Genomic DNA, 24759 nt, shown 5'->3' with positions numbered 1-24759 from the left:
AAAAGAGATTTAAACGTGTCAGCCGAGGCTCTCCGATCCCGGTGATCCTTCCTCGTTTCTCCCGGAGGTGGCGGTGGTGTGAAAGCTGGAGACGGTGTTGGGATTGGAGCGGGGACGGAAGGGGGAGAGCGTGTTCGTGTGTTGGAGGGAGTGAGTCGGGTCTGCATTGACCATTTGTGTGTGATGCCAAGAACCTGGACAATAATCTTCTATCTGTTGGATTTAAACGAGAAACATAATTGTTTTCTGCAGGGGCGACACCAGAATCTCTCCGGATGCCCGAGAGAGAACAGCTGACATAATAATGATTGCGACCTTTTAGAAAATAAAAGGTCGCAATCTCAAAGAGTGAGATAATATTTTATTTAGATAACAATGGACCACACCGCGGTCCATGTTAAAACAATTTACGGATGCTGTGTTGGAAAAGTGGTGGCGGTGTAGTGGTAAAAGATTCTAAAACCACAAGGATCTTCGTCAGTTGTTTTTTTTATTAAAGTAAAAAAGATAATGTTTTTATTTATTTTTTAAAAATCTTTCATTTCCTTTTTTGATACCACAAATCAGGCTATGAAACCTGACTGTTATTGTGTTTTATGCGTACCCCTTTTTCAGTTATCCACCTCTGATAATCAGTTATGATAAATCTAAAGTCAGGAACTGATACTGGATCACCTCCATGCAACCCCTCCTCCTGCACATCCTCTGCCAGTAGGAGTGCGTGCATGGGTATGTGCGTGGGAGGCAGAGGAAATAACCCAGGATATGTTGCAATCCTTCTTGATTGCTCTGCTCTGATTTTTTTTTTTTTTTACTTTCACTTCAGCCAACATAAAAAGACAGTCACTTGGATTTAGTCTGTATTAGGATGCAGCTTCTGAGAGAGATCTGACTTTGCAACCTCTGATCAGAAGGACTTGCAAGAACAACAATTCATATAGATAACCAGATTGAGAAATTCAAAAGGAAACATATGAAGAAAATGGGTCTCATTTATGTGCCGCTGATTTTAATGATGATTTTTGGTAAGTTATAAATTCAATTAATTTGTACAGGACTTTGACTCGAATGTAAAACAACATTTGGGATAGCTTCACAGAAAAACTTCTTTCAAAGTTTTTTTTTTTGCTTCATAAACAAAGTAAAAATTTTGTGCAAAACCAATTTTGCATTTAATAGCAACCTCTGTTATTATGTTCATACATGTTGAAAAAAATGTTTGACTGCAATAAGTTTCAGTGAGTTATTTTGTGGAAAATACCTTGATAGTGATTCAAGAAAAATGAATCAAGGTCTTTCAACGGCTGCTATAACTGTTCTATTTCTTTCTGCTTGTAGGAGCCATGTCACAAGAAACAGGTCAGTTTTTATATTCAATCACAGTTTCATTAGAAATTCTGTTTTTGTTTTTGAAAGTTGTTTGAACATTGCTCAAGAGTTTTCTGATAAGGTGCACAAGACAAACACGTCTTGTGTCAAACACGGGAGATTTTCCCTGATGAAAGCCGTAGTGGTAGATCTTCAAAGAGCACAGCTTTGTTACTAATGTGAAGACAGATCAATCTAAACTATTGTCACTTTTCTCAAAGTGTTGAAATGTTTGAGGTAATATGAGAAGTTAGCAGATAAAGGTTGATTTTTTTTTTTAGCACTAATCTTCATTTTATCAGTTATTCTTTTCTGTTTGATAGATTCAATGTTCAAGTTGAGAACTAATGATTTAAATTAAAACAGTAAATAACCCAAGACATCTATCTGATGGGGTTGCATTCAAGTCTAGACTGTGTGTCTGTTTTCATACTTTCAACTAGAAACACCTGTTCTCTTTTGGTTTTGTTCTTGCTTTACTTCAATGTGAAAAAAAGAATGCAAGAGAGGCTTAAATGAAAGAAATTAAAAAAAGGATGATGTTAAAAGCTTGACCAAATGCAATTAGAAATGCATCACCTTTTTTTATTCATCGATTATAAAAATTAGTGAATTTTAAATGCACATCCAAAACAGTAGTTAAAACAACTACCTCAGATGTGACATTTTGTTTTTATCAAACAAAATAATGAAAACATAATGCATTTTCACAAAAATTTGAGGAAAAAAGACAAACAAATCAAAAGCAAATAATGTGAAGTTTAATAATTAATGACATTGGGCAGAATAATACTTGAGTCAGGAGAGAAGAAGATGAAAATTGTCAAAATGTTGAATTTTAAGTAAACTACAGAACATGCAAAACATGCTTTCAAGAAAAATTAAAAATACTTTTTTTTCTTAATTCCTCATCAGCTATTTATTTACTGAAAATGGTCACATGCTTTATTTCATACCAACTCAGTTCCTACATAAATGGAAATAATGTTTCAGTATATGTTTAAAATTTAATACAAGTTTTCTGAATAAAGACATAATAAATAAATGGATCTGATTTCACACTTGCTATTTTAATCAAATCTGTGTGTTTGCATTAATTTCTTATGAATGGTCATATCTTCTTTTACAGTTTATGTCACTGGTGTCCAAGGTGAAGATGTCATTCTGCCTTGCCTCTGTGGGGAAGGAGAGCTAAAAGTGCTTAAGTGGCAAATTGAGAATCCGACGACACCGATATACACAATGGAACAACCTGAGCAAAACGCTCTAACCAGAGTTGAAACCTATTGGAGAAAGAACAGCAGTGACTGCTCTCTCGGTCTGAAGAGTATCACAGAGGCTGACAGCAACACCTACAGATGCAGTTTTACAAAAAACGTTTACACGTTTAAGCTGATAAACCTGCGTGAGTCAGTCATTAATATCTCTAATATTTACTATTATCTTTTCAACTGTTGTCATCTTAAATGAGAGTTTTTCTCATGAGTGTGAATAATGATAATTCAGCACACCTTGCATATTTTCTGTAAAATCTGTCAAAAAACATTGACAAAAAATAGAATCAGTGCTAATGTGTTCTAACTGATAATGTCAAGGCTTTAACGGTTTCATTTATTTCTCTTTACAGAAGTCATCCCACCACCACCTACAACAGGTCAGTTTTTGTGTTAAACTGTTTTATGAAAGATAGGCCACATCTAATCTGTTACTGTCATCTTCTTGAAATGAGTTTTGTTCAAATAATGTGATAGACAATATACCCCAAATATGGTCAAATAATTTCATATTACAATGTTCTAATTGTTGTTGTTTTTTTCTTCTTCTTTTTTAGTTCGTCCAGAAGTGGTCACTTCAGAAAGATCAACAGACTTTCATCTTGGAAAATCCGTTTCTAAGGAAGAAAAAAAAGGTTTATCTTTCAGGAAGACTTATTTGATCATTCCAATAGTTGCTATTCTTCTCATCGTGGGTTGCCTTTGCATTGCTTATCTGTGAGTTCTTTTAAAATTATAATTGAAATAGTTCATATTCTGCTCATTTTCTCATTAAGTATATTGTATTAAAAATGTTTACTTAAACAGTTTCACATCATCTACATTTGTTTAATTCCAATGTACTAAAAACTAAAGATGAAACTATAAACCAAAAAAACTGCCTCTCAATTTTCCCCATTTGACGGTTATTTTATGTCTGCAGTGAAACTGCGTTAGTGGCAAAGTAGGCAATGTTCGTTTTGTCAAGCAAGTATGGACGCTTTAAAAAGAACATATTTCATAGTACAAAACAAATATTACCAGTTTTGTTTATTTTAATAAATAAAAGCATCAAAACAAACAATTACTAAAGGTTTTTTAGTAATTGTTTAAACTATGAACTTGTGTTTAAACTTGTGTAAACTATAAAAATATAGTCTTACTCTATTTTTATATTTATTTTGAAAGCATCTTTGAAGCACAATTGCAACTCTGTATTTACAACTGAGAGGCAGTTTTAGTCCATCTTTTGATAAAACCTGAGGCATTCAGCATTTTGAGAAAATAGACAACTGCTGCTAACATACGAGTAACACTGAGGCGTTAGCTGGACACCATGCACATGTGTAAAATATTAGTGCAAATAAGCAAAAAAAAAAAAAGAAAGTGAAATATTTTAAAACAAAGAGAATTGTGGTACTGCTACAATTCATACAGAATTGTATAGCTGCATGACTGAGCAGCTACACAATGTGAAGTTGTTAATCTAAATTTGTACGTTGTTGCTGAAAGACACCACAACTCAGTTTTCACACTTCTCTATCAACAGGAAACGAAGAGGAAACTGGAAAGTGCTGACCCAAAAGGTGACAGATTTGTCCGAGGTTATGACAGCGCCAACATGTCCTGAAACCCACACATGCCGTCTGGTCTAAAGGAAGTTGAATGACCGGTTCACCATAAATCATTATAAACCTAATCAGAAACAAATTTACTCTGACCTTCCAGTAATAATAAGTCCAACAACCGATAAGGTGGATCATGCCGGTAACCTAAACATAACGCCTGGTTCTGATAGGAAGCCCCCTCAAATAAGTTAAATATTATTTGAACCTGAACTCAAATCCAGTCACACTGTCTGAAGACAGGAGTGATAAGAATGCTTGCAGCCGCCTCCAGTTGGACTTTGTACTCTGCTGCAGAGCAGATAAGGATCAAGAACAGGACAGACCACTTCTCTTGCACTGAGCCTGATCTGACCTATTATTATTAGGATGTGTCTTAAGAAGCGCCATCAAAATACTGCCGATGTGTAAACTGTTTTATAATCTGTCTGCCAGCATCCTACACTTTATTACAAAAACGTATCAGTCTCTTTGGGTGGCACCCAAAACGTGTTAGATTTTTAGTGTTTTTGAATTCTCGTGGGAACAATCTGAGGAAAATTAGTAAACTTTTAAAAACCACCAGACAGAATGTGCAACTCTAAGGATTATGACATGGAACTGAGCTGTTACAGTAATGTTTACTTTAACCAAATTTAAAGTAAACATTGTAATTAAAATGTATATAATCGAGAGGGATGCAAGACATATATATTTCCATTTCGTCAGAAATATCACTTTTTCCAGTGACTTCATTTCTATCTGTATATATTTGTAAATATGTAACAAATATTTTTAGGCATCATGAAGATATTGGGTGATTAATATTTCTTTCCACAGATGTAATCATATTTAGTGCCATATCTTTGTTCTTTGTTAATGGAAAATAATATTTATTTCTGTCTACACTTTCTTAACCTATATTAGGTGGTTGTACATAATATATTGTTTGTTTTTCCTTTCAGTTGAAAGTATATAACTTTTGTAAGACATTCAAGAGGTTTGATATCTTTTATGAGTCCCCACTGCCAAAGAAAATCATTTTGATCTTTAATATTTTCAAAGAGGATTTTGAACAATAGGAGCTGGACTCCAATAAAACTGCACTGAGAAAATAAGATACTAAAATGTTTCCTCTTGTGAGCTTCATCAGGGTCAACCAATATAAACTGCTGATTCAAGCTATGGAGGGGCTTTTTAAAGGAAGTAGACAAAATGTGAATTAAAGGTCAGAGTAAAAAAAAAAGTATTTAAAGGAAAAGCTCACGATGACTCTTCCTCCTCAGAAACAAAGAAAATGACCTTTTGTCCTTCCCTGGAATACCTTCTACCAATTGTCTTTTGTTTTTGCTTTCCTATTTTCAAGTTAATGTTCAAATGGATGTAACTGAGAAAAGGTGCTAAATAAGATCTCGTTAAATCAAATGTAACAATGTTCAGTTCACCGAGGAGATGCAGCAAGCAGCTAAAGAAACGTACTGTGATTCCCTCCTCCTTCAATGTGGTCAGACTGTCTATTGTACACTTCCTTTTTATATTGGGATTTGAAACACTGATGTACAAAGTGTATTTAGAAGCATTTTTTTTATTAAAACATAATAGAAAAATGTTGTTGGTCGGTTTTATTTCCTTTTATAAGCTTCCAGTTCCTTTTTATATACCACCAAAAAAGCTTTGAGACATGACTCACTTCCTTTATCACACAGAACAAGAACGTCTCATCAGCAAATTGTACTGAAGTCTCCAAAGTAATCATTCTGCTTCAAAAGAGTTTCACAAATTTATTATACTGAGACAAATGATACATACTCAGATCTTATTCTTATACCCTTAAATATAATCCATCATATAGTAAATACAATTTATGTGTTAGTGATTTATTCTCTGAAGGTGTCAGAGGATTGTTCGAGAACAAATTGCATCATGAGGGCAAAGGAAACAAGCACACGGGTCTGGAAGAAAGATATGGGAAAGATGGTGAAAGAAGGTCAGGGCTTCAATGAGAAGCATGTTAAACCGTTTGGTCTACACTGGGAATATTGTGTGTTGGAAAAGATTTAAAACGTCTGTCGCTCTGGTCATCTGAGAGAACTGTTCAATCTGTCGTCTAAAACTGGAATGAATGAGAGCAGCTTTTACAATTAAAATATGCCAGACAAAAAGAAACTCATAATGTATGGTCATCACACCTAAAGTGAAAAATTTCAAGCCTTTGTTTCTTCAAATTTCAATAATTTCATTTATTTAGAATGGCTGTAGTACCTTTATGTTGCAGGAGCGTCCCAAACTGAGACGCTCTATACATCCCATAGCCACAGTCTGCATATATTGACCTGCATGGATAAAGACCAAGGCTTGGAGGTCCAAATTACACAAGAAGTGATGTCATGCGAAGCTGTGGGAGCGCTCCCTGCACCCCTATAAAAGACCGAGAAACTGTAGTTTCAGGGCTACTTTTGTTGAGTTTGTCCCTCCGACTCGTCTCTAAATGTAGAGCTTTCTTAATCTGCAAATGTATTTGGATTGTGTAATAAATATGCTTATTTATTTAAGTCTGTCTTACAGAGTCCTCGTTTATACATGTCTTAGAATTATAGACAACCCCCTAAAATATATTTCAAACTCATCATAGTTGACAGAAATAAAGTCTTGAAAACTTCAAGTATGTTGAATTTATCTATATCATGTATTCCAGTTAGAAAATTGAGTTTCTGAAATAATTGAACTTAATATAGCAATATTCTAATATAGTACATAAGACTGCAAATGTGCTTATGTATTAAACTTGTAACTCTAATTGGAGTGTGAAAACTTGGACTTTACTGATTTCAGTGTTTGGAGTCTCATTTGGGTTTCCATTTTAACCTCCTCTGTTTTTCATTCATTTCAACTTTCCATACTTCACACTTTCCTTGTGTTCTCTTACATTAGTGGTCTTTTCCTAGTCTTTCTGTTGAGTTTCTCATCACATAAATGCGACAGACAGAGGGGTTTTTGTTTGGATTACACATTCTTGAATTTCAGAAACTGTAGATTTTCAAACCTGTAAAAATTTCATCTTTTCCTGAGACATAATATTTAATACTTGACAAATCCAAATCCAAAAGGTGTGGAGTGCATTTGTATTAGTTCTCATTCAATAAGCTGCAGCCACCTTCATGTTTTTACACGCTTTGCACATCAGGAAATAAATATTTCTGCCCACTTATCTTACACAATAACTCAAGTTCATTCAGATTGGATAGGTTAATCCTTCCACCAGATTTCTGTGTTTGGCTTATGGCAATCTGTATTACGGTAAGCGTCCAGCCTGTCCGCTGAGACTGGCAGTCATTTTTTGGTTGCAGTCATGCTGTATGTACATTCATTCCAGTTTCAGATGACAGGCTGAACAGTACAAGGTTTGCTTTTTACTTTATTAAAAATGCTTGCATTTTTCAGGGCATAAGATTAAACAGGACTGAATATAAATATGCATATCATTTTTCCAACAGATAGAATCTGTGAAATCTGGTAGCAATTTTTTTTTTTTTTTATAGAAAATTACCTGACAAGCCTTTCTCGTGTTACATATTGAAGGAACGCTATGTTTCAAGTCACGTTTTATGGTTATAAGAAGGAAATGAAAGTTTATAAAAGAAACAAGGAGCAAATTTTAACAAGAACAAAACATATTCTATTAAATCAGTGTTTTAATTGTGGGATAAAAAGATTCACAGTGCATCTTTTGCTTTAATGCACCAATTAGAACTTTAACTTCAGTAAAGTGTGACAGATTAACATTTCTTATTTCACAGTGATACCAGGACTCAAGATTTATGAAATGAGAAAGTGAAAACAAAAGACTCTTGGTAGAAGGTATTTCAGGGCTAAAATTTTCATTTGTTCCTATGCTGAAAGAAGAGTCATGTGTTTTCTTTGTTTCATTGGTTGGCCAAGTGTGAAATTTACTTCCTTAGAAAACTCTCCGTCATCTGTCTCAGCAGCTTTTCTTGGATGAGCCCGATACTTTACATCAGAAACATTCTAGTATCTTCTTTTTGCAGTTTTAATGGAGTCTAGCGTTGTTCAATATTCTCCCTAAAAATATTAACAATCAAAATGTTTTACTTTGGCAGTAAGGAATAACTAAAGGGATCAAACCTCCTGAATGTCTTACAAAAGATGTATATTGTCAATTAAAAGAAAATTGAACTATACTCTATGTACAACAACCTAATGAAATGTAGAGCTAAGAAAGAGAATAAATAAATAAATTCAACAAAAAATATGTGGTACTCCAGATGATGACATGCATGGAAACAAATGACCCAATAAAATCTGTTACACATATACATTTGGAAATGAAATCACTGTGAAAAAGTGATACATCTGATCAAATGAAAATAGATTTGCCTCCAGATAATGTACATTTTGAATACAATGATCAGAAATACTTTTTACATCTAAAAGTGAAGTGAACATTATGGTGTCAACTCAGATCAATGCTGTGAAACAAAGAGCTGCACATTCTGAGCCAGTAAGAAAATGTTTGTCACCTCGATTCAACGACCTGTCACAAAATCAAAAAACAAACACCTTGTGCCACTCAAAGAGACAGTAGGTGTTGAGCAACGGGATCCTGGCTGAGAGCCTGTCGGGCTTGTTAAGACAAATTCTGATACTGACAGATCAGATCAGATCAGAATCATGACAGTCTGGAGGCCCGGTGGGAAAAAGTGAGTTTCGGCCTCTTGATCCATTTCTGCAGTCGTAGCACTTTACCAAGATGACTCACCTAATCTGTTCGTGGTTATATTCTGTGTCTGATATACAGAATATATTACGTACATGTAATAAGATACACTGAATTGTAACAGAACGGTTATAAAACACCAGACATTTAGCTCCAAACCCAAATACTTCCTGTTTAGTTTGGAGGATGTGATACAAGTGCTACTGACTTGTATCAATAGCACGTATAACAGTTGTCATCGGTTATGATAACAACTGTTCTAGAAACTAACGTTGCCGTATCATCTTACTTCACCTCTTTCCACTGTAGCTTCTGGCTTTGTTTTCTGTCAAAAAGAGAGAAGTCTGAAAAGATAAATGATACTGTTTGCCAATCCCAGGTTTCAGTTTTCCATAAACACTCTCGTCTCTTGAACTGGATTAACCACTACCAAAGTGTGGCAATAACAAATTAAATAACAGTTCAAAGGGCATTAGCGTTCATTTTTTATAAGCTAAAATTGATAAACACATTTTTAGTGTATAACAAAAACTTAACATTTTTAGTTATAAACTATGTAACTTGGGTGTTTATCTCTGTTCAATAAATTAAACACACTTTTGGTGTTATCTTCTCAAAACATTTTATTATCTACCATATTTAGAAGCAACATTTAAAATAGAAATTCAACAAACAAATTTTTTTTTACAAAGCTATCTAAGGGTGCACGGGATTTTTGGTAATAACAAAAAGTATTTTCTATATTTATGTTTAAAATAATAAAAATGGGTTGCTGGTGCTTTGTTTCCAGTTTGTACAAAGTTTAACATTTTATTATGTGCACATTTAATGATGAGTTAAATAATATGACAGGGGGAATAATATTAGTAAAAAAAAACATAAATGATTTTTGTTATTTTATGACAGTTCATAATTTAGAACAATTCTTAAGGGTAGAGAAGTCTATTTTATATCCTATATTAAAATACATTTATGATATCTTTAATATTTAATTCTTTTAAGAATAAAATCATTCTTGACATAATTATTTTTAGGTACTATGTCAAGAAATCTACAGAGGATCAAATGGATTTACAAATTAATTGTAAATCTTACATCATTTATACTTGTCAGAATTTGACTTAAGATTTCTCAATTAGGCATGTTGTCTAATTAAACTATAATATATGACAGCTATAATATATTTAATAATTAACTAGTCATAATTAACTAGTCACAGTTAATTATTATAAATATCACTAACTATTATTTCGATTCATTAACCAATTCCACTCATCTGGAATTTGTGGTTTAACTGATTTTATGTTTGACGGCATGCCATACTCCGTGTGGTTTCGCTTTTGCGTCATTTCCGGTGTTATGCCGAGAAATGCATGCCTGCCGAGAATTGCATCCCCTGTCGCGGGAGCGCGCATCGCTCTAAACTCTCGCATATTGACGAGTAAACGGGCTGAAATCCGACCGAAGAGGAAACTTTTAAAAATATTGGTAACATTATCACGTTTATTAATCATGTAAGCGCTAAAATTGTGGGTTTTACTTCGCAAATTAATTAAAATAAACACTGATTTTTTTACGTTTATTGAGCCATATTTGTCGAACGTTCTTGTGTCTGATGAACAAGTTCTCCGCAGCTGCTTTGAAATTCCAAGATTTTTCTTTTAACACCATAATAGCTTAAAACTTTACAAAACCGAGGCCCAATCCCAATTACGTAGAACATTTTATATTACGCTTAGCTGTCTAGTGTATTAATGTAGGGGAGATGCGTTTTAATTTCTGAGCCTGCTAATATTTGCATCCCCTGTCTATTGTCCTGTTCATATGAAACTTATAGTGGTAACTCAGGGAACAAGTGTCATTATGTAGAAAAAATGTAATTTCCAAGTTAGCAGGGGATGCAATTTTTGGCAATATGGATTTCTAGCTTGCCAAAATTTGCATCCCCCAAGTTTTCATCAAATATGATCCAATTGAGGTGAAACTCATACCAGCAGTTCTTACAACTACTCTGGTCATGTAGGACAAGTTATTCCACTCTTAACTCTTTATTTCTCAGAGTTAGCAGGGGATGCAACTTTTGGCAATATGGATTTCTAGCTTGCCAAAATTTGCATCCCCCCCTGTTTTCATGAAATATTTTCAAAATAATATTAAATTAATTCCAGTAGTTCATAGAACTACTCTGGTCATGTAGAAAAGGTTATTTCACTCTTAACTCTTTATTTATCCAAGTTAGCAGGGGATGCAACTTTTGGCAATATGGATTTTTAGCTTGCCAAAAATTGTATCCCCTCTATTTTTATCAAATATGATTCAATTGAGGTGAAACTCATACCAGTAGTTCATAGAACTACTCTGGTTATGTAGAAAAGTTGTTTCACTCTTAACTCTTTATTTCTCAGAGTTAGCAGGGGTTGCAATTTTTGGCAATATGGATTTTCAGCTTGCCAAAAATTGCATCCCCTCTATTTTCATCAAATATTTTCAGAATGATATTAAACTAATACCAGTAGTTCAAAGAACTACTCTGGTCATGTAGAAAGACATATTTCACTCTTAACTCATTATTTTTCAGAGTTAGCAGGGGTTGCAATTTTTGGCAATATGGATTTTCAGCTTGCCAAAAATTGCATCCCCCCTGTTTTCATCAAATATGATCCATTTGAGATTAAACTCATACCAGCAGTTCTTAGAGCTACTCTGGTGATGTAGAAAAAGTTATTTCACTCTCAACTTTGTGTTTCTCTAAGTTAGCAGGGGGATGCATTTTCCGGCAATATGGATTTTGCTCCTGCCAAAATTTGCATGTCCTCTCTATTTTTCTCAAATGTTATGCTAATAACATGGAACTCATAGCAGAAGCTCATACAACTATTCTTCTTATGCAGAAGATGTTATTCCACTCTTAATTTTTTATTTGTACACGTTAGCAGGGGATGCGTTTTATGGCACAGCCTGTTATCAACCTGCCAAAATATGCTTTCCCTCTCTTTTTTCCTCAAATGTTATCCTATTGATATGAAACTCATACCAGCAATTGAGGGAACAAATGTGATTATATAGAAAAAGCTATTTCACTCATAACTGTTTGTTTTTTTAAGCTTGGGGGGATGCATTTTTTGGCATAGCAAATTATGAGCTGCCGATATTTGCATGCCCTTTTTTTCAGCTCAAAAGTGTCGTACAGATTTGAAAGTCACTCTAGTAGCTCAGAGCATACGTGTCATTGTCTAGAACATTTCATATAACACATTACTATCCTAATTCTCCAAATTGCAGGACATGCATTTTCTGACAATTTTCATTTTGAGCACATTCTCAGATGCATTCAATAATATTTGATGACAATAGCGGGGATGCAGATTTTGGCAACCTGAAATTCCACATTGCCAGAAAATGCATCCCCCTGTTAACTTGGAGAAACACAGAGTTAAGAGTGAAATAACTTGTCCTACATGACCAGAGTAGTTGTAAGAACTGCTGGTATGAGTTTCACCTCAATTGGATCATATTTGATGAAAACTTGGGGGATGCAAATTTTGGCAAGCTAGAAATCCATATTGCCAAAAATTGCATCCCCTGCTAACTTGGAAATTACATTTTTTCTACATAATGACACTTGTTCCCTGAGTTACCACTATAAGTTTCATATGAACAGGACAATAGACAGGGGATGCAAATATTAGCAGGCTCAGAAATTAAAACGCATCTCCCCTACATTAATACACTAGACAGCTAAGCGTAATATAAAATGTTCTACGTAATTGGGATTGGGCCTCGGTTTTGTAAAGTTTTAAGCTATTATGGTGTTAAAAGAAAAATCTTGGAATTTCAAAGCAGCTGCGGAGAACTTGTTCATCAGACACTGAAGAACGTTCGACAAATATGGCTCAATAAACGTAAAAAAAATCAGTGTTTATTTTAATTAATTTGCGAAGTAAAACCCACAATTTTAGCGCTTACATGATTAATAAACGTGATAATGTTACCAATATTTTTAAAAGTTTCCTCTTCGGTCGGATTTCAGCCCGTTTACTCGTCAATATGCGAGAGTTTAGAGCGATGCGCGCTCCCGCGACAGGGGATGCAATTCTCGGCAGGCATGCATTTCTCGGCATAACACCTGTCTCCACAGTATGTTTTCAAGGGGGCGGCTATCCGATTAGCATGGAGGCAGTAACTGAAAAACGAAGCTAAAAGTTCAAATGTCTGCGGTTTAACAAGTTGTGCCAAGGCATTTAGGTCAAAGGTAAGACTGTTAGGACCAAGGAAATGTCAAGTTGTTGTCGCCATGAGGAAATAAAAAACACAAAACGGATGCTAAAAAAATAATAATGCTATTCAACCAGTTAGCTGTGTTGAATGGAAGTAGACATGGGTTTATTTCCTTAAACTTGAGGTTAAATGTTTTTAGATTACGCATTTGCACCAATGGGTGTCCACTAGTTGCGTTGGGGGACAAATTTAGTGGGAGGAGGAACCCGCTCTTAAAACAACCGTGATAGCAAACAACAACAGGTGAAAGCTGTTTTGGCAGCGACTGATACATGAAAGTACTTGAGGTTTTTATTCTGCTAAAGATATCATATTTAACATTAGGTGTGAGAAGCTTTTGAACTGTTATGTGATCTATTGCCAATTTTGTTTCCAATACATGATGCAAGTATCTCAAGTCATCAGTCTGGAGAAGTATGGAAGTTAATATCCATCCCACCATTGATTTGCCCTCCATCATTTATCCATCTGCGTGCATTACGTGGTTTCTTCAGATTCTGCCATCATTCATTCATGTATTTTTGGCTCTGATCCATCCATCCATTTGTCAATTAAACCTCTTTTTTGACAATCCGTCCATCCATGGATCTAAAAATCTGGTAAAAAAAAAAAGAGAGAATGCACTATAAATTCTGGAAATTTGAAAATTTTGAATGTCAAAAATGTTTCAGAGCCCAGACACCAGCTTGTAATTTGGTATCAATTGGACAAACTAGCAATTGGCTACCGTATTTAATATTTGGTTTCCAGATCTGGAATTTCATGTCATTCCTAGATTTCTTTTTATTGGAAATATGTACAATCACCCTGTGCTTTATCTGGCAGCAAAGAATTAAAGAAAATTTTAACTGTATGAATTATTGAGGTGACAGCTTGAAATAGTTAAATTAAACTTTGACCCTACAAATATTGAAGTACATTTGATGATGTGGATTCAGTCATTCAGAGCGTGACAGTAATCAGTTTTGAAGTAAAAGAATAAATAAGTTAGAGAAACAAGCAAAGTTAATCAAAGTCTTTGACCATGAGTCTATTTTTAAGTTGAGGCTTAAAACTTTCCTTTTTGATTGAGTTTGTAATTATATGTGCACTATAATACATTGATTAAGTGTATTATCTTTCAACTATGTTAGCTTCGTCTAGTAAATTTTCCTTTGGGTTGTTTGTTTTCTATCAGGTGTCTATGGCTGATTCTTTTATAAAAATATATGTTATATAAATGTTTCAGGATTGACTGACTTCAAACCAGCAGAAGACTGAACAATGGGCCAGAGAAGGAAAGTTGGATCTATGAACACTCCTTCATTGCAGAGTGAATCTGCAGACGCTTCCAAGGTCCACAGCCGGAAGCACAACATCTGCATGGTGTCAGACTTTTTCTATCCAAATATGGGAGGAGTAGAAAGTCATATTTACCACCTGTCTCAGTGTCTGATCGAAAAGGGACACAAGGTGGTAATCGCCACGCACGCCTATGGCAATAGGAAAGGTGTCCGGTACCTGACCAACGGCCTGAAGGTCTACTACCTGCCCCTGCAGGTGATGTACAACCAGTCCACAGCCACCACCTGCTTCCACAGCCTCCCTCTGCTGCGCTGTGTTTTTGTCAGGGAGCGCATCACCGTGGTGCACGCACACAGCTCCTTCTCTGCTATGGCCCACGATGCACTGTTCCACGCCAAGACGATGGGCCTGAACACGGTACGTGACCTGACGTCTTGGATGTGAGTAGGTTCTTCAACTGCAGGTTATTTATTGTTAAAACTAAAATACTGGTGACTTCAGTCATACTGTTTTTGGCCTTGTCTGTCCTGATTAGGGAGTGAAAAAGGTTTCACAAATCCCAAACATGGTTGGAAATATTCTGCTATTAGTTGAGAATAATCCAGTCCAGGTTTGAAGTGTCTGGGTGTTGTAGTTTTTTAAGTGGAGTGAATTAAAGATGCAGTGTCATCAAAGTAAAAAAAAAGTCATAAAAGAAACATAAAATATGGAACAAGCTTTTAAAAAAAAATTAGAATAGTTGCATACAATCTATTTATTCTGGCTGTTTCTACAAGAGTTACTTTAGCTTTTTTCTGGTCATTTTATTAAAGTTTTGGTCTTTTCAGTAGCTTACCTTTTCTCTGGACAATCTAGATATGGTGTATCTTAGGGTACTTTCACACCTGACTTGATTTCATTGGTGTCCAAATTAGCAACATTTGTTACATTTTCAGGGGTTCACTCTGCACTTTTTCAAATTAACTAAGGCCTTTGAAAAACCTGTTCCCTCCCCTTCTTGCCTATAATAGCACTTCATAAAGAACCACTGAAGCAAACAACATCAAAACCTATGAAGAAGACACTGATGAGAACTTCTTTCTTCACGAAATGTACACAAATGGAGTGATGTCAGATTTTAGTGGTCGCCATCTCTTTTGTCTTTGGTAAAAGACTAGCGCTCCTACTAGCGCTAGAGATACACACTTGTTTTGGTTGTATTTACCCATAATGACTTGTGCCTACAGTCCACTTCTTGCTTTTGGAGCGGTCTCTGGTTCTCTTCGCATCACATATAGATTCAAACTGCACCAGAGTTCACTTCTACCAAACTGAGACCTAGGAATTTAGGCTAACCAGAGTTTGCGAACTAGAATTCGGTTTACTTGCCCAAGTAAACTGGACTTTAAAGGTAAATGAACCAGAGTTTGATTGAAGCGGACCAAACAGGGCTGGTGTGAATGCACCCTAAGTAAGTGATCCACATTCACTAAGGAATATCAAGGGACACAGCTGTTTGCAGTAACTGATGCTGTGACAAACATAAAATGCTGAAACATGTATAGTCATTTTCTTTGTTTTAAATAAATAACAAATTCTTTCTCTCCCACAAAATGAAATGTATCATCTGCTGCTAATAATGCATCTTTAACGTTTGCTGGAAGGTTTTAGTTTTGATCTTAGGAAATTGTAGCATTTAAGAGAAATCAGAATCTGACCAAACATTTCACCACTGTTGTAAACATAAAAGCCATTTTTTCTCTTCAGGTGTTCACTGACCACTCTCTCTTTGGCTTTGCTGACGTCAGCTCTGTGTTGACCAACAAGCTCCTGACCGTGTCGCTGTGTGACACCAACCACATCGTGTGTGTCTCGTACACCAGTAAGGAGAACACGGTTCTCCGGGCAGCCCTAAACCCAGAGATTGTGTCCGTTATCCCCAACGCCGTCGACCCCACGGATTTCACCCCGGATCCTTCGAAGCGTCCACCCGACCGGATCACAATTGTTGTCATCAGCCGGCTTGTCTACCGTAAAGGTAGAGCTATACTGATGGTCTTATTTGCTGCTTACAGTTTAAGAGGCTTTGTGACGTAGCGAAGGAGCCAAAACTCAGTTAAAGCCGGTCAGAAAGTAGCCTACTGGTCTCAATATAAACTCATCTGAAGCCTTAATTGTGACTCGAAAATTAAAAAGTGGCCAAAATGACTGTACTACTTTGGCTCTGTCTTATACCATTAGTTTGCAACAATAAATGGTTACAAACTCTAAAAAATTAGAGGTGCTAAAAATCAACACAAAGCTTCCAAAATGAATGCATAAAGTTTATTAAAATCAGCTAATAGCAATGAGGAATAATAAACATTAAGTTTCAGTAGGACAGTAGCAAATGCTGTCCTAGTTAAACCTGTTTTAAAACTCGGTTAAAGGTTGTCTTTGTTTTTGCAGTGCATGCGTATGTGCATGATGCAACACAACGATCGTAAAATAACAAACGTGTACGAAAGGTGAAGCAACCTCTCTACCTCCAGAGAAATTTTGATCGTTAACTTCTGTGACGTTAACAATCTGTGGCACCATTTCAAGTCTTGTAGCATGGAAATAATTATGCATCCTGACTTGTGAAGATGTTTTAACTTGTGCAATCCAAATGTAAAAAAATCTTTGAGCACGGGATAGATTCTCTCAAAAAACTTGTCTTAAATTGATCGTCGGTATGCATTTTATAATGCACGATTAAATTTAGCAGAGTATTTTTAGGCAACTGTTGGGTTACAGTAAAAATAACTGATGATAGATACTGAAAGCTTTATAGAGGAGCTACAATGAGCTTCAGCAGCAACAGCAAAGCTAACTTGACTATGGAAAACGATAACATCAGTGCTTTCCTGATTTCCTTCCCTTTTGCTGTCCTGCCTTTCATCCATGTGTGATTCTGTTCATTCTGTGTTTCTGTGTCTTTCCTTTCGCTTTCGTTCTTTAGTCAGAAAAGCAGCCATTTTTACATTAGAAAGTATAATGTAAAAGTGTAAAGAACCTTTATTGGAGAGCAGAAAGTTAACCTTTTCAAGCATCATGTGGAGCCAATAAAGGCAGGATAGAATGGTAGGGTTAGAAATACCCGACCCAATTACTGACCCAAAGTATAGTGGTTTTATCAATCGATGTCACTTTGCATCAGCAGCCACTCTGCTGTTCATGTCACCGTCAGAAGGCAGTCAAGAATACATTGTTCTAACTATTCAAACTATTTACTATTACACTGATAAAATGATTAACAATTCACCGCCAGCGATCACCTTTCTCTCCGCCCGGCGTATCTCCCACCCGAGTGGGCGATACGCAGTTGTCAGAAGTTTTATTTTTAGCACAGCGTCTCTGTACGTCGTACTGCCTTCGGTTTAGTCCGTTGCATTTTCAATTTCTGAAGGGCTGGTTTCTCATCTGCCTTGATGAGAAACTAAGCTGCAGCTGTAGACGCAGCTACATCTTAATTTTCTCGCTAATAATTACAAAATAGGAAGAAATAATTGTATTCTATTTGTCCTTTGCGAGCAAAATATAAATTCAGCTTTTTAAAAATATCCCTACTAAGTGATAACACCTGCCACTGACGTTTGAGCTTTTCTCTCTCATAATTTATCGACTCACCTGCATTTAATTCTTATATGGGTCATATAGAAGCATCTCATTCACTAATGTCAATTTGATTTAAACTAACTTATTTTATTGCGCTGTGATAAACTGTTGATGAAAGCCCACAACATGCTAGCTAATGTTAAAACAGTGAGAGAAATGCGGGGAAACCAGGGTAACCAGTGAGAGGTTACCAATTCTTGCCACAGTCGAGTTGCACACGCATGACACATAACCCCTTTATTCTGATACCTTTAATGTAAACAGCAATTTATTAACGTAGGTAATGTTGACGTTAGGGACTCAAATCACAGTGTGTGTGGACTGACAAATATAAGTATTGGCAGATATTTAAATGAAGAAATCAAGAAGGAAACCCCAAAATCCAGGATCAGAGCATTTCTAAATAAAACTGGTTCTTCTGCCCGAGAGCATTATGCAACAAAGAACAAATACTCCCCTACATATTCTCATTCATGTTTGCAATTCGTAACTTCCTGACTGTTTCACAGGCTCATAATGCCACGTCACCCACTACTTTAAAAGGAAATACGTAGGTGAACAGGTTTATCAATGTATTATTTACTACCCTGATTAGTTGCTGCCAGCAGTATATTATATTAAAGAGTCATACTCTAATCTGTCATCTTCTTGTTTCTCTCTAATCAAGTTGACGTTGAATAATATGAACCTGTGCTTAATGTTTAATGTTTGGTTAATTTTGTTTAAACTAAGAAACATAAAAGTAGTGACAGCACTTTTAGGAAGTGACTCCACCAATTCCGAGCACCTTGTGCAAGCCCACAACGGTATTGAAAGTTGTAAAAACAAACATGCTTATGTGTTGCAACTCAAACTTGACATTTTGAATCTTCATCTGTCATCTGTGACGATGAATCAAATTGTGGTGGTGTTGGAATACAAAACATTCATCAATTTTGAAGAAGTTTCATTTTAACATCAAGCACTTGTGCAAAAACTGACAACTTTAGTCTTTTTCTACAGGTGAAACAAAATGAGCACACGTAAAGATCATTGTTTTCAAACCTTTATTTCTGTTAAATGTGATGAGATTTACTTGCATCTAATGAAAACATGACATTGAAGATTAGGATATTGTAAATAACCATTTTTTCCCACAGACATGTGGGCTAAATTAAAAATATATTTCAATATATTTAAAAGTTCTTATTTTCAAAACATTCCTTTGATCTGACAAATGAGTCCCATGAGAAAACGTATCCTAATTCACTGAATGTCTACCTTTAAAATAATATGGTGAAAATAGATGGCTGGTTGGTTTTAACCGAGTTAATATTTTGTATCGATGTTCAGGAATCGACCTGCTTGGTGGAATAATCCCAGAACTTTGCCTCAAACATCCCGATCTGCATTTCTTAATTGGGGGCGAGGGACCGAAGAGACTCGTGCTGGAGGAAGTGAGAGAAAAATACCAACTTCATGACAGGTACTGCTGGACGGTTACATCCAGGGACAAGAGTTCACTTAGTTTTGTCTGTTAGGGGCACAGTTTGTATTACAATCATTCCTAAGAAGAATGATTTTTCTAGAAAAATCACTGCTAAAAATGATAAGGTGTTGTAGAAGTAACATTTTATCTCCTGGTTAGACTTGGTTAGACCTGCTCTGTCAGTGTGGCTCAAAAAATGTTTGAGCTTAAATCTGTCAATGTTTCTTTTTGGCATATAATCAAGATGAGCATTTTCCCGGAACTACTTTTGAGTTTTTCTTGGCACTTCTTTGTGAGACTGACTGTAAGTGCAGACGTTGCCCTCACGAAATGCATCTGATTTGTGTTAACCGTTTTCCTGCAGGGTTCGTCTGCTTGGTGCCCTGGAACATAAAGACGTGCGGGGCGTCTTGGTTCAAGGTCACATCTTCCTCAACACATCGCTGACCGAGGCCTTCTGCATGGCCATCGTGGAGGGAGCCAGCTGTGGGCTGCAGGTGTGCTCTCACTCAAAGCTTTGTCAGGGTTATTAAATCGGAAGGATTTTACAATAACAATCCTAAAGACAGTCTAAAGAAGAAGTGCTTTCCCTTTCGAATGAGAAGGGAATCCCTAAAAGAAAAGCCAATTCCATGTTCGATGGAAAACTAGTCTTGTTTAGTCTTGTCTGTCTGAGAAAATTTCACTTCTGTTTTCAGTGTGGTTGCGTTGGCACATGTTTCACATTATTGTGTTCCACTCTGGTCAGGTGATGCAACAACAATTGCAATAATTTATGTGAGAACACAAAGCACACTTTTAATTGTAAGTCGGGTCCACGTGTTCCCGGAAGCAGCTGTTATAACTCAATATTAGGTTAATGATTCAGAAAAGGCTAAGCTGTAAATATGATTTCAGTTCATGCAGTATCCATTTCAGCTTGTAAAGAAACATTAACACAGTTTCTGAACAGTGCGATAAATAGTGATATTTTTACGAATACGAGTGTATATAATGATTTAATGAAGCAGCAACGTAAATGAATGCACATCTCAATAATCAGCTTTTTGGTAACAGTGGAGGTCAGCTGTGCATATTCAAACGAAAACTGGATTATGCAAGTGGACATTTGCATCACAACATCTGACGACAATACCAGAGGAAATGATCCGTTTGGTGGCTAACCTAGCATGTGGGATTGTCTCATAAACCGAACAGCTGATGATAAATGTTGCAGACGTAGCACTAATATCTTCTATGCCACGTTTAAAGCATTGCGGGAGCAGTCTTCCCTCCAATAAACTGATGGTTGATTTTTAAAACTGGGTCTAGAGCATCCGGTGACTCGTTCAGATTTACTTATGTAGCAAAAAAGACTAAAAACTATTCACTAAGAAGCATATTGCTCAACCTGGAGATCCCCAGGCTTTTATCTGATATGCTGATCTAGAAAAACAAAACCAAGATTATTGTCAATAAAATGACAATTTATTTAAGATAACAAAAGACTTGTTCTGTTTTATGTTGGGTTTTCATAGTTCTTTTGTCTTTCTTGTAATGATTTGAAGATTTTTTGTGAAGTTACCACAAAAACCTCAATATATTTTGTTAGGTTATTATGCGACAGACCAACACAAAGTGGTGCATGATTATTAAGAAAAAGTTAAAGGATAATTATTTTTTGTTTACAATAAATTGAATTCTGAAGAATGTAATGTTTGTGTTCAGTATTTTGCAGAAGTAAAAGTCGCTTCTCGCGTAGCTGCAGATCTTTTGGGTTCTGTATCTGCCAGCTTTAGAAACTTAATAGACTGGACATTTTCACCGTTCTTCTTAGATCTAGCTTTAGACTTTGACTCGGCCATGCTTCGGTAGGTTTGTAGATGAGTTGTACTTGACTCGTGCTGGAGGAAGATTTGGCCCACGAACCCTATGTGTGACACCTATGCTCCAAGGCCTCCAGAGAAAAGCTGCATTTCCACTGAGATTACACACAGGAGAACCATGTTCATCCATTACACATTTACAAGAAATGTAAATGCTCTTGATTTTGATTAGAACTGTCATAGTAAAGAAAATTATGACACCTGCTCCGTTTTTTCCACTTTATTAGTGCGACGATTTATGATACCAAGAAACTATTTTGAGTCATCTAAGGTAATGACATGTCTGACTCAAGGAGATCCTGAACATAAGTTTCTTTTCCTTTAGGTGGTGAGCACTCGCGTGGGTGGAATTCCTGAGGTGCTACCCGAGGATCTGATCACGCTGTGTGAGCCGACCGTTCGCTCCTTGTGTGCCGGTTTAGAAAAAGTAATTGCCAAGCAGAGGTCCGGCTCGGTGCCCTCACCTGCCTCCATCCATTCTCGGGTGAAAAACCTCTACACATGGAAAAATGTGGCCGAGAGGACCGAAAAGGTAAGGCTGTAAAATAAAGCAGCATCCTCTGACTGTATCTGGGAGATTCCAAGGAAAGATAAATGAGTTTTTGGAGAAAGTGGCAGGCATGTCAGCTTGTTTTAGGTTGGTTCTTGTTAGAACTTGAAATGAATGCATGTATCTGTTGTCACGTTTACAGACAAGTAACCTTTTGTTTTTGCAGTAGCATAATTTCAAACCCCCCAAAAATAGAAAAATACAACCTTTAATCAATTAATTGTTTTAAGACATCTTTGCCAAGCGCCGCAAAAACATTTGTACATTCCTGGGGAATACTGCAAGAAAACAAAATTGGGTCGAATTGAGATTCTAAAGGTTGTAATTCAATTGATTCAGAGCCAAATCCTAAGAGAAAGTAGACAGCTCTAGCCATAACAAAGTGGGAGTAAAGGTTTATTGGACTGAGAGTGCTTCGATCACACACATTCTTTTACAACTTCTGAGATTATATTTCATCATATTTGGCATATCTCATATCAGATACATTTTGTTTGTTGAAGCGGCACAATAAAAAAAAAAAAACATGTTGCAACCAATGGGAATAAAATCCAGGAAATTATTTATGAGCTCGTTTTACAATATAATTTAGGTACAAGGACATTTTCCTGGATAAGACACAGTCAGACGTCACATTTATTGTTTTTTTTTTATCCTCTAAGAAGCACAACATTTTTGGAGATAATTGGGTGATAATGATCCAACATGTGTTTCACTCTCTTGTAAGTTCAAACATTACCTTGTATTAGGCAGGTGCTGACATGCTGACTTTTGTAATGAAAACTCACACTTTGCAAAACCAACAGAGCCTGCTCTGTTTTTCCAACATGATTATGTTAGGTGGATGATCTCATTCCAAATGCCAACTGTTTATGTTCTCCTTTCTGTACGTGAGAACAGACAGAAAGGATGATCACTGACAGATAAAGGTAAATGCTTTACAGTAATTGTCGCTGTTCCCTTTCACCACCCAGGTGTATGACAGAGTAGCTGGAGAAGATGTGCTTCCACTGGACAGGAGGTTACGGAGACTCAGGTCTCACTGCGGCCCTGTTGCAGGCTCCATCTTCGCCCTTTTGGCCGTGCTGGACTTCCTGCTCCTGCTGCTCCTGCGGTGGTTGGCACCCGACCGGCACATGGACACGGCTGTTGATGCCACAGGCCCAAATGGACTGTGGAAGGAGAATAGGAAGAGCAGCGATGCTGGTTGCTAATGTGCCATGAAGCGAGTATCGGAAACGAAAACTTCTTCTCTTCAGCTCTTGACAGCGTGTTGCAGGAGTCCAACTGAATGTGCTCAGGAGAATCCTTAACGATGTTTACATTTTATTATCAAAAGGGAGTTTGTGTTAAAAGGTGTTTTTGCACTTCTTAAAGATTCATACACCCATATGATTCAGTGCAAAAACGTCCTTCTTTGTTTCTTTATACTTCATTTAAAATAAAAGGAAGTATGAAGAAACTTCTTTTAAAATTGATTTAAACTGGCCCTGATTTGTACATCTGAATTTTTTGGGGGTGGAATATCTTCATAGTTTTTTATATTTACAATTTTGCAGCTTGACAGTTTATTTCTGATCCTTATTTTCTCTCGTCCACATTGTCTACTTTTGACGTATTTGTTGAAACTGTCACTATGTCATAACACTATGGTATGAAACAGATAATCTGTGAAAAAAAGGGCTCCTTTGTCTTCTCCCAGTGCTCCCAGTGATAAGTACAAACAGCCAATCAGAGCCAGGAGGCAGGTCTCAATCACAAACTAGTGTGGCGCTACTCATCCTCTCCCTGTCCTTCTGCTACGCTGCTGCTAGCAAAGCCTGTTGTGAATGCTTATTATAGTTAGCGTGGTCATTGATGATGATGGATAAATGGTTTTTCTGTAGCGGTTAAGTGGTTTCTCCCCCATTAGCACATTTAGCAGTGAGCACATGTGGATGATTGACAGCACTAAAACCCTCCTCCCGTTCTGGATTGGTTGGTATTGATCAGGTAGCTCTGGGAAGAGGTGCAGGAGATTGATCTTTTCAGAGATAATCGATCTCATAACCTACTGTCACAACATGGTGAAATCATATTGTTTCCAAAAGTTACATACTACAGTCTTGACTCATTTTTAACCACATACTGCCCAAGTACCAGAACTGCATACTGCTTCTTAAAATAAGCACAAAAAAGGAGGGAGAGTCCAAAGGAAACTGTTGATGAATAGACCAAGACAACTGTAAAAACTTGAGACAGAAATCTGACTCTCTGAAAAAGAAGCATGAAGAACTCAGATTTTAAACTTTTGCACAGTGCCATTATTGCACAGAAAGAAAGGGGAATGGAAAACATATTTAAATCTACAAAGAACAAAAAATTATCTGGTGGACCTTGTTGTATGATTTATAAAATATACTTTTATAAAAAAGTTTTATGTCATGAGAGTTTTTATCATTTGACCTAAAATCAATCTAGGAAATAAAAGTACTTTTACATTTTAAAATTGTTGCAACTTGTCGTTTTAATTTTTTATTTTCTAAAGTTCAAAGATGCTTTTCCAGACGAACGCATGAAGTTAAAACAGTAACCTGAAAGAAAGCTAATTTTGACAATCATGATTGATGCGTAAAAGCAATAAAAGAGCGTAAAACATCCACAGGCACTAATACTTTTCATAGGCACGCTAGGATAGAAAGCTATAGCCCAAGGCTTTAATGCCTCACAGATGTCAATCAATCAACCAATCTGATG

General features: G+C 36.3%; 2 protein-coding genes across 3 annotated transcripts; both read left to right on the top strand.

Moving 5' to 3' along the window:
* The first annotated feature begins 84 nt into the window (after window positions 1-84).
* Window positions 85-5833, top strand: LOC129360938 (uncharacterized). Of its 2 annotated transcripts, none has more exons than XM_055031466.1 (6): window positions 85-150; window positions 1339-1359; window positions 2498-2773; window positions 2996-3022; window positions 3200-3359; window positions 4171-5833. In XM_055031466.1, exons 2-6 carry the CDS (start codon window positions 1344-1346, stop codon window positions 4274-4276), a joined length of 585 nt encoding a protein of 194 aa, XP_054887441.1. In that variant the 5' UTR covers window positions 85-150; window positions 1339-1343; the 3' UTR covers window positions 4277-5833. The 2 variants fall into 2 exon arrangements, with proteins under 2 accessions (XP_054887441.1, XP_054887440.1); XM_055031465.1 differs by lacking the exon at window positions 85-150 and adding an exon at window positions 817-1025.
* Window positions 5834-13085: 7252 nt separating this feature from the next.
* On the top strand, window positions 13086-24478 carry piga (phosphatidylinositol glycan anchor biosynthesis, class A). Its single transcript, XM_055031280.1, has 7 exons — window positions 13086-13212; window positions 14467-14939; window positions 16269-16539; window positions 19473-19605; window positions 19973-20105; window positions 21799-22005; window positions 22998-24478. The coding sequence occupies exons 2-7, from the start codon at window positions 14502-14504 to the stop codon at window positions 23235-23237; spliced, it is 1422 nt and encodes a 473-aa protein (XP_054887255.1). The 5' UTR covers window positions 13086-13212; window positions 14467-14501; the 3' UTR covers window positions 23238-24478.
* Window positions 24479-24759: the final 281 nt, after the last annotated feature.

This window comes from Poeciliopsis prolifica, unplaced genomic scaffold (genome assembly GCF_027474105.1).
Source record: "Poeciliopsis prolifica strain line A6 unplaced genomic scaffold, Auburn_PproV2 SCAFFOLD007, whole genome shotgun sequence".
NCBI classification, from domain to species: Eukaryota; Metazoa; Chordata; class Actinopteri; order Cyprinodontiformes; family Poeciliidae; genus Poeciliopsis; species Poeciliopsis prolifica.
Note: the sequence above shows the minus strand (reverse complement) of the source record. Positions and strands in the feature narration are given on the sequence as shown.

What these genes read in the sequence shown, in the direction of transcription:
- LOC129360938 (XM_055031465.1), top strand. Translation starts at nt 974, where the DNA reads ATGAAGAAAATGGGTCTCATTTATGTGCCGCTGATTTTAATGATGATT. An exon ending in GATTTTAATGATGATTTTTG is followed by an intron (nt 1,026 to 1,338) that starts GTAAGTTATAAA and finishes TTCTGCTTGTAG; the next exon opens with GAGCCATGTCACAAGAAACA. An exon ending in AGCCATGTCACAAGAAACAG is followed by an intron (nt 1,360 to 2,497) that starts GTCAGTTTTTAT and finishes CTTCTTTTACAG; the next exon opens with TTTATGTCACTGGTGTCCAA.
- piga (XM_055031280.1), top strand. Translation starts at nt 14,502, where the DNA reads ATGGGCCAGAGAAGGAAAGTTGGATCTATGAACACTCCTTCATTGCAG. An exon ending in AGACGATGGGCCTGAACACG is followed by an intron (nt 14,940 to 16,268) that starts GTACGTGACCTG and finishes TTTTCTCTTCAG; the next exon opens with GTGTTCACTGACCACTCTCT. An exon ending in TGGCCGAGAGGACCGAAAAG is followed by an intron (nt 22,006 to 22,997) that starts GTAAGGCTGTAA and finishes TTCACCACCCAG; the next exon opens with GTGTATGACAGAGTAGCTGG.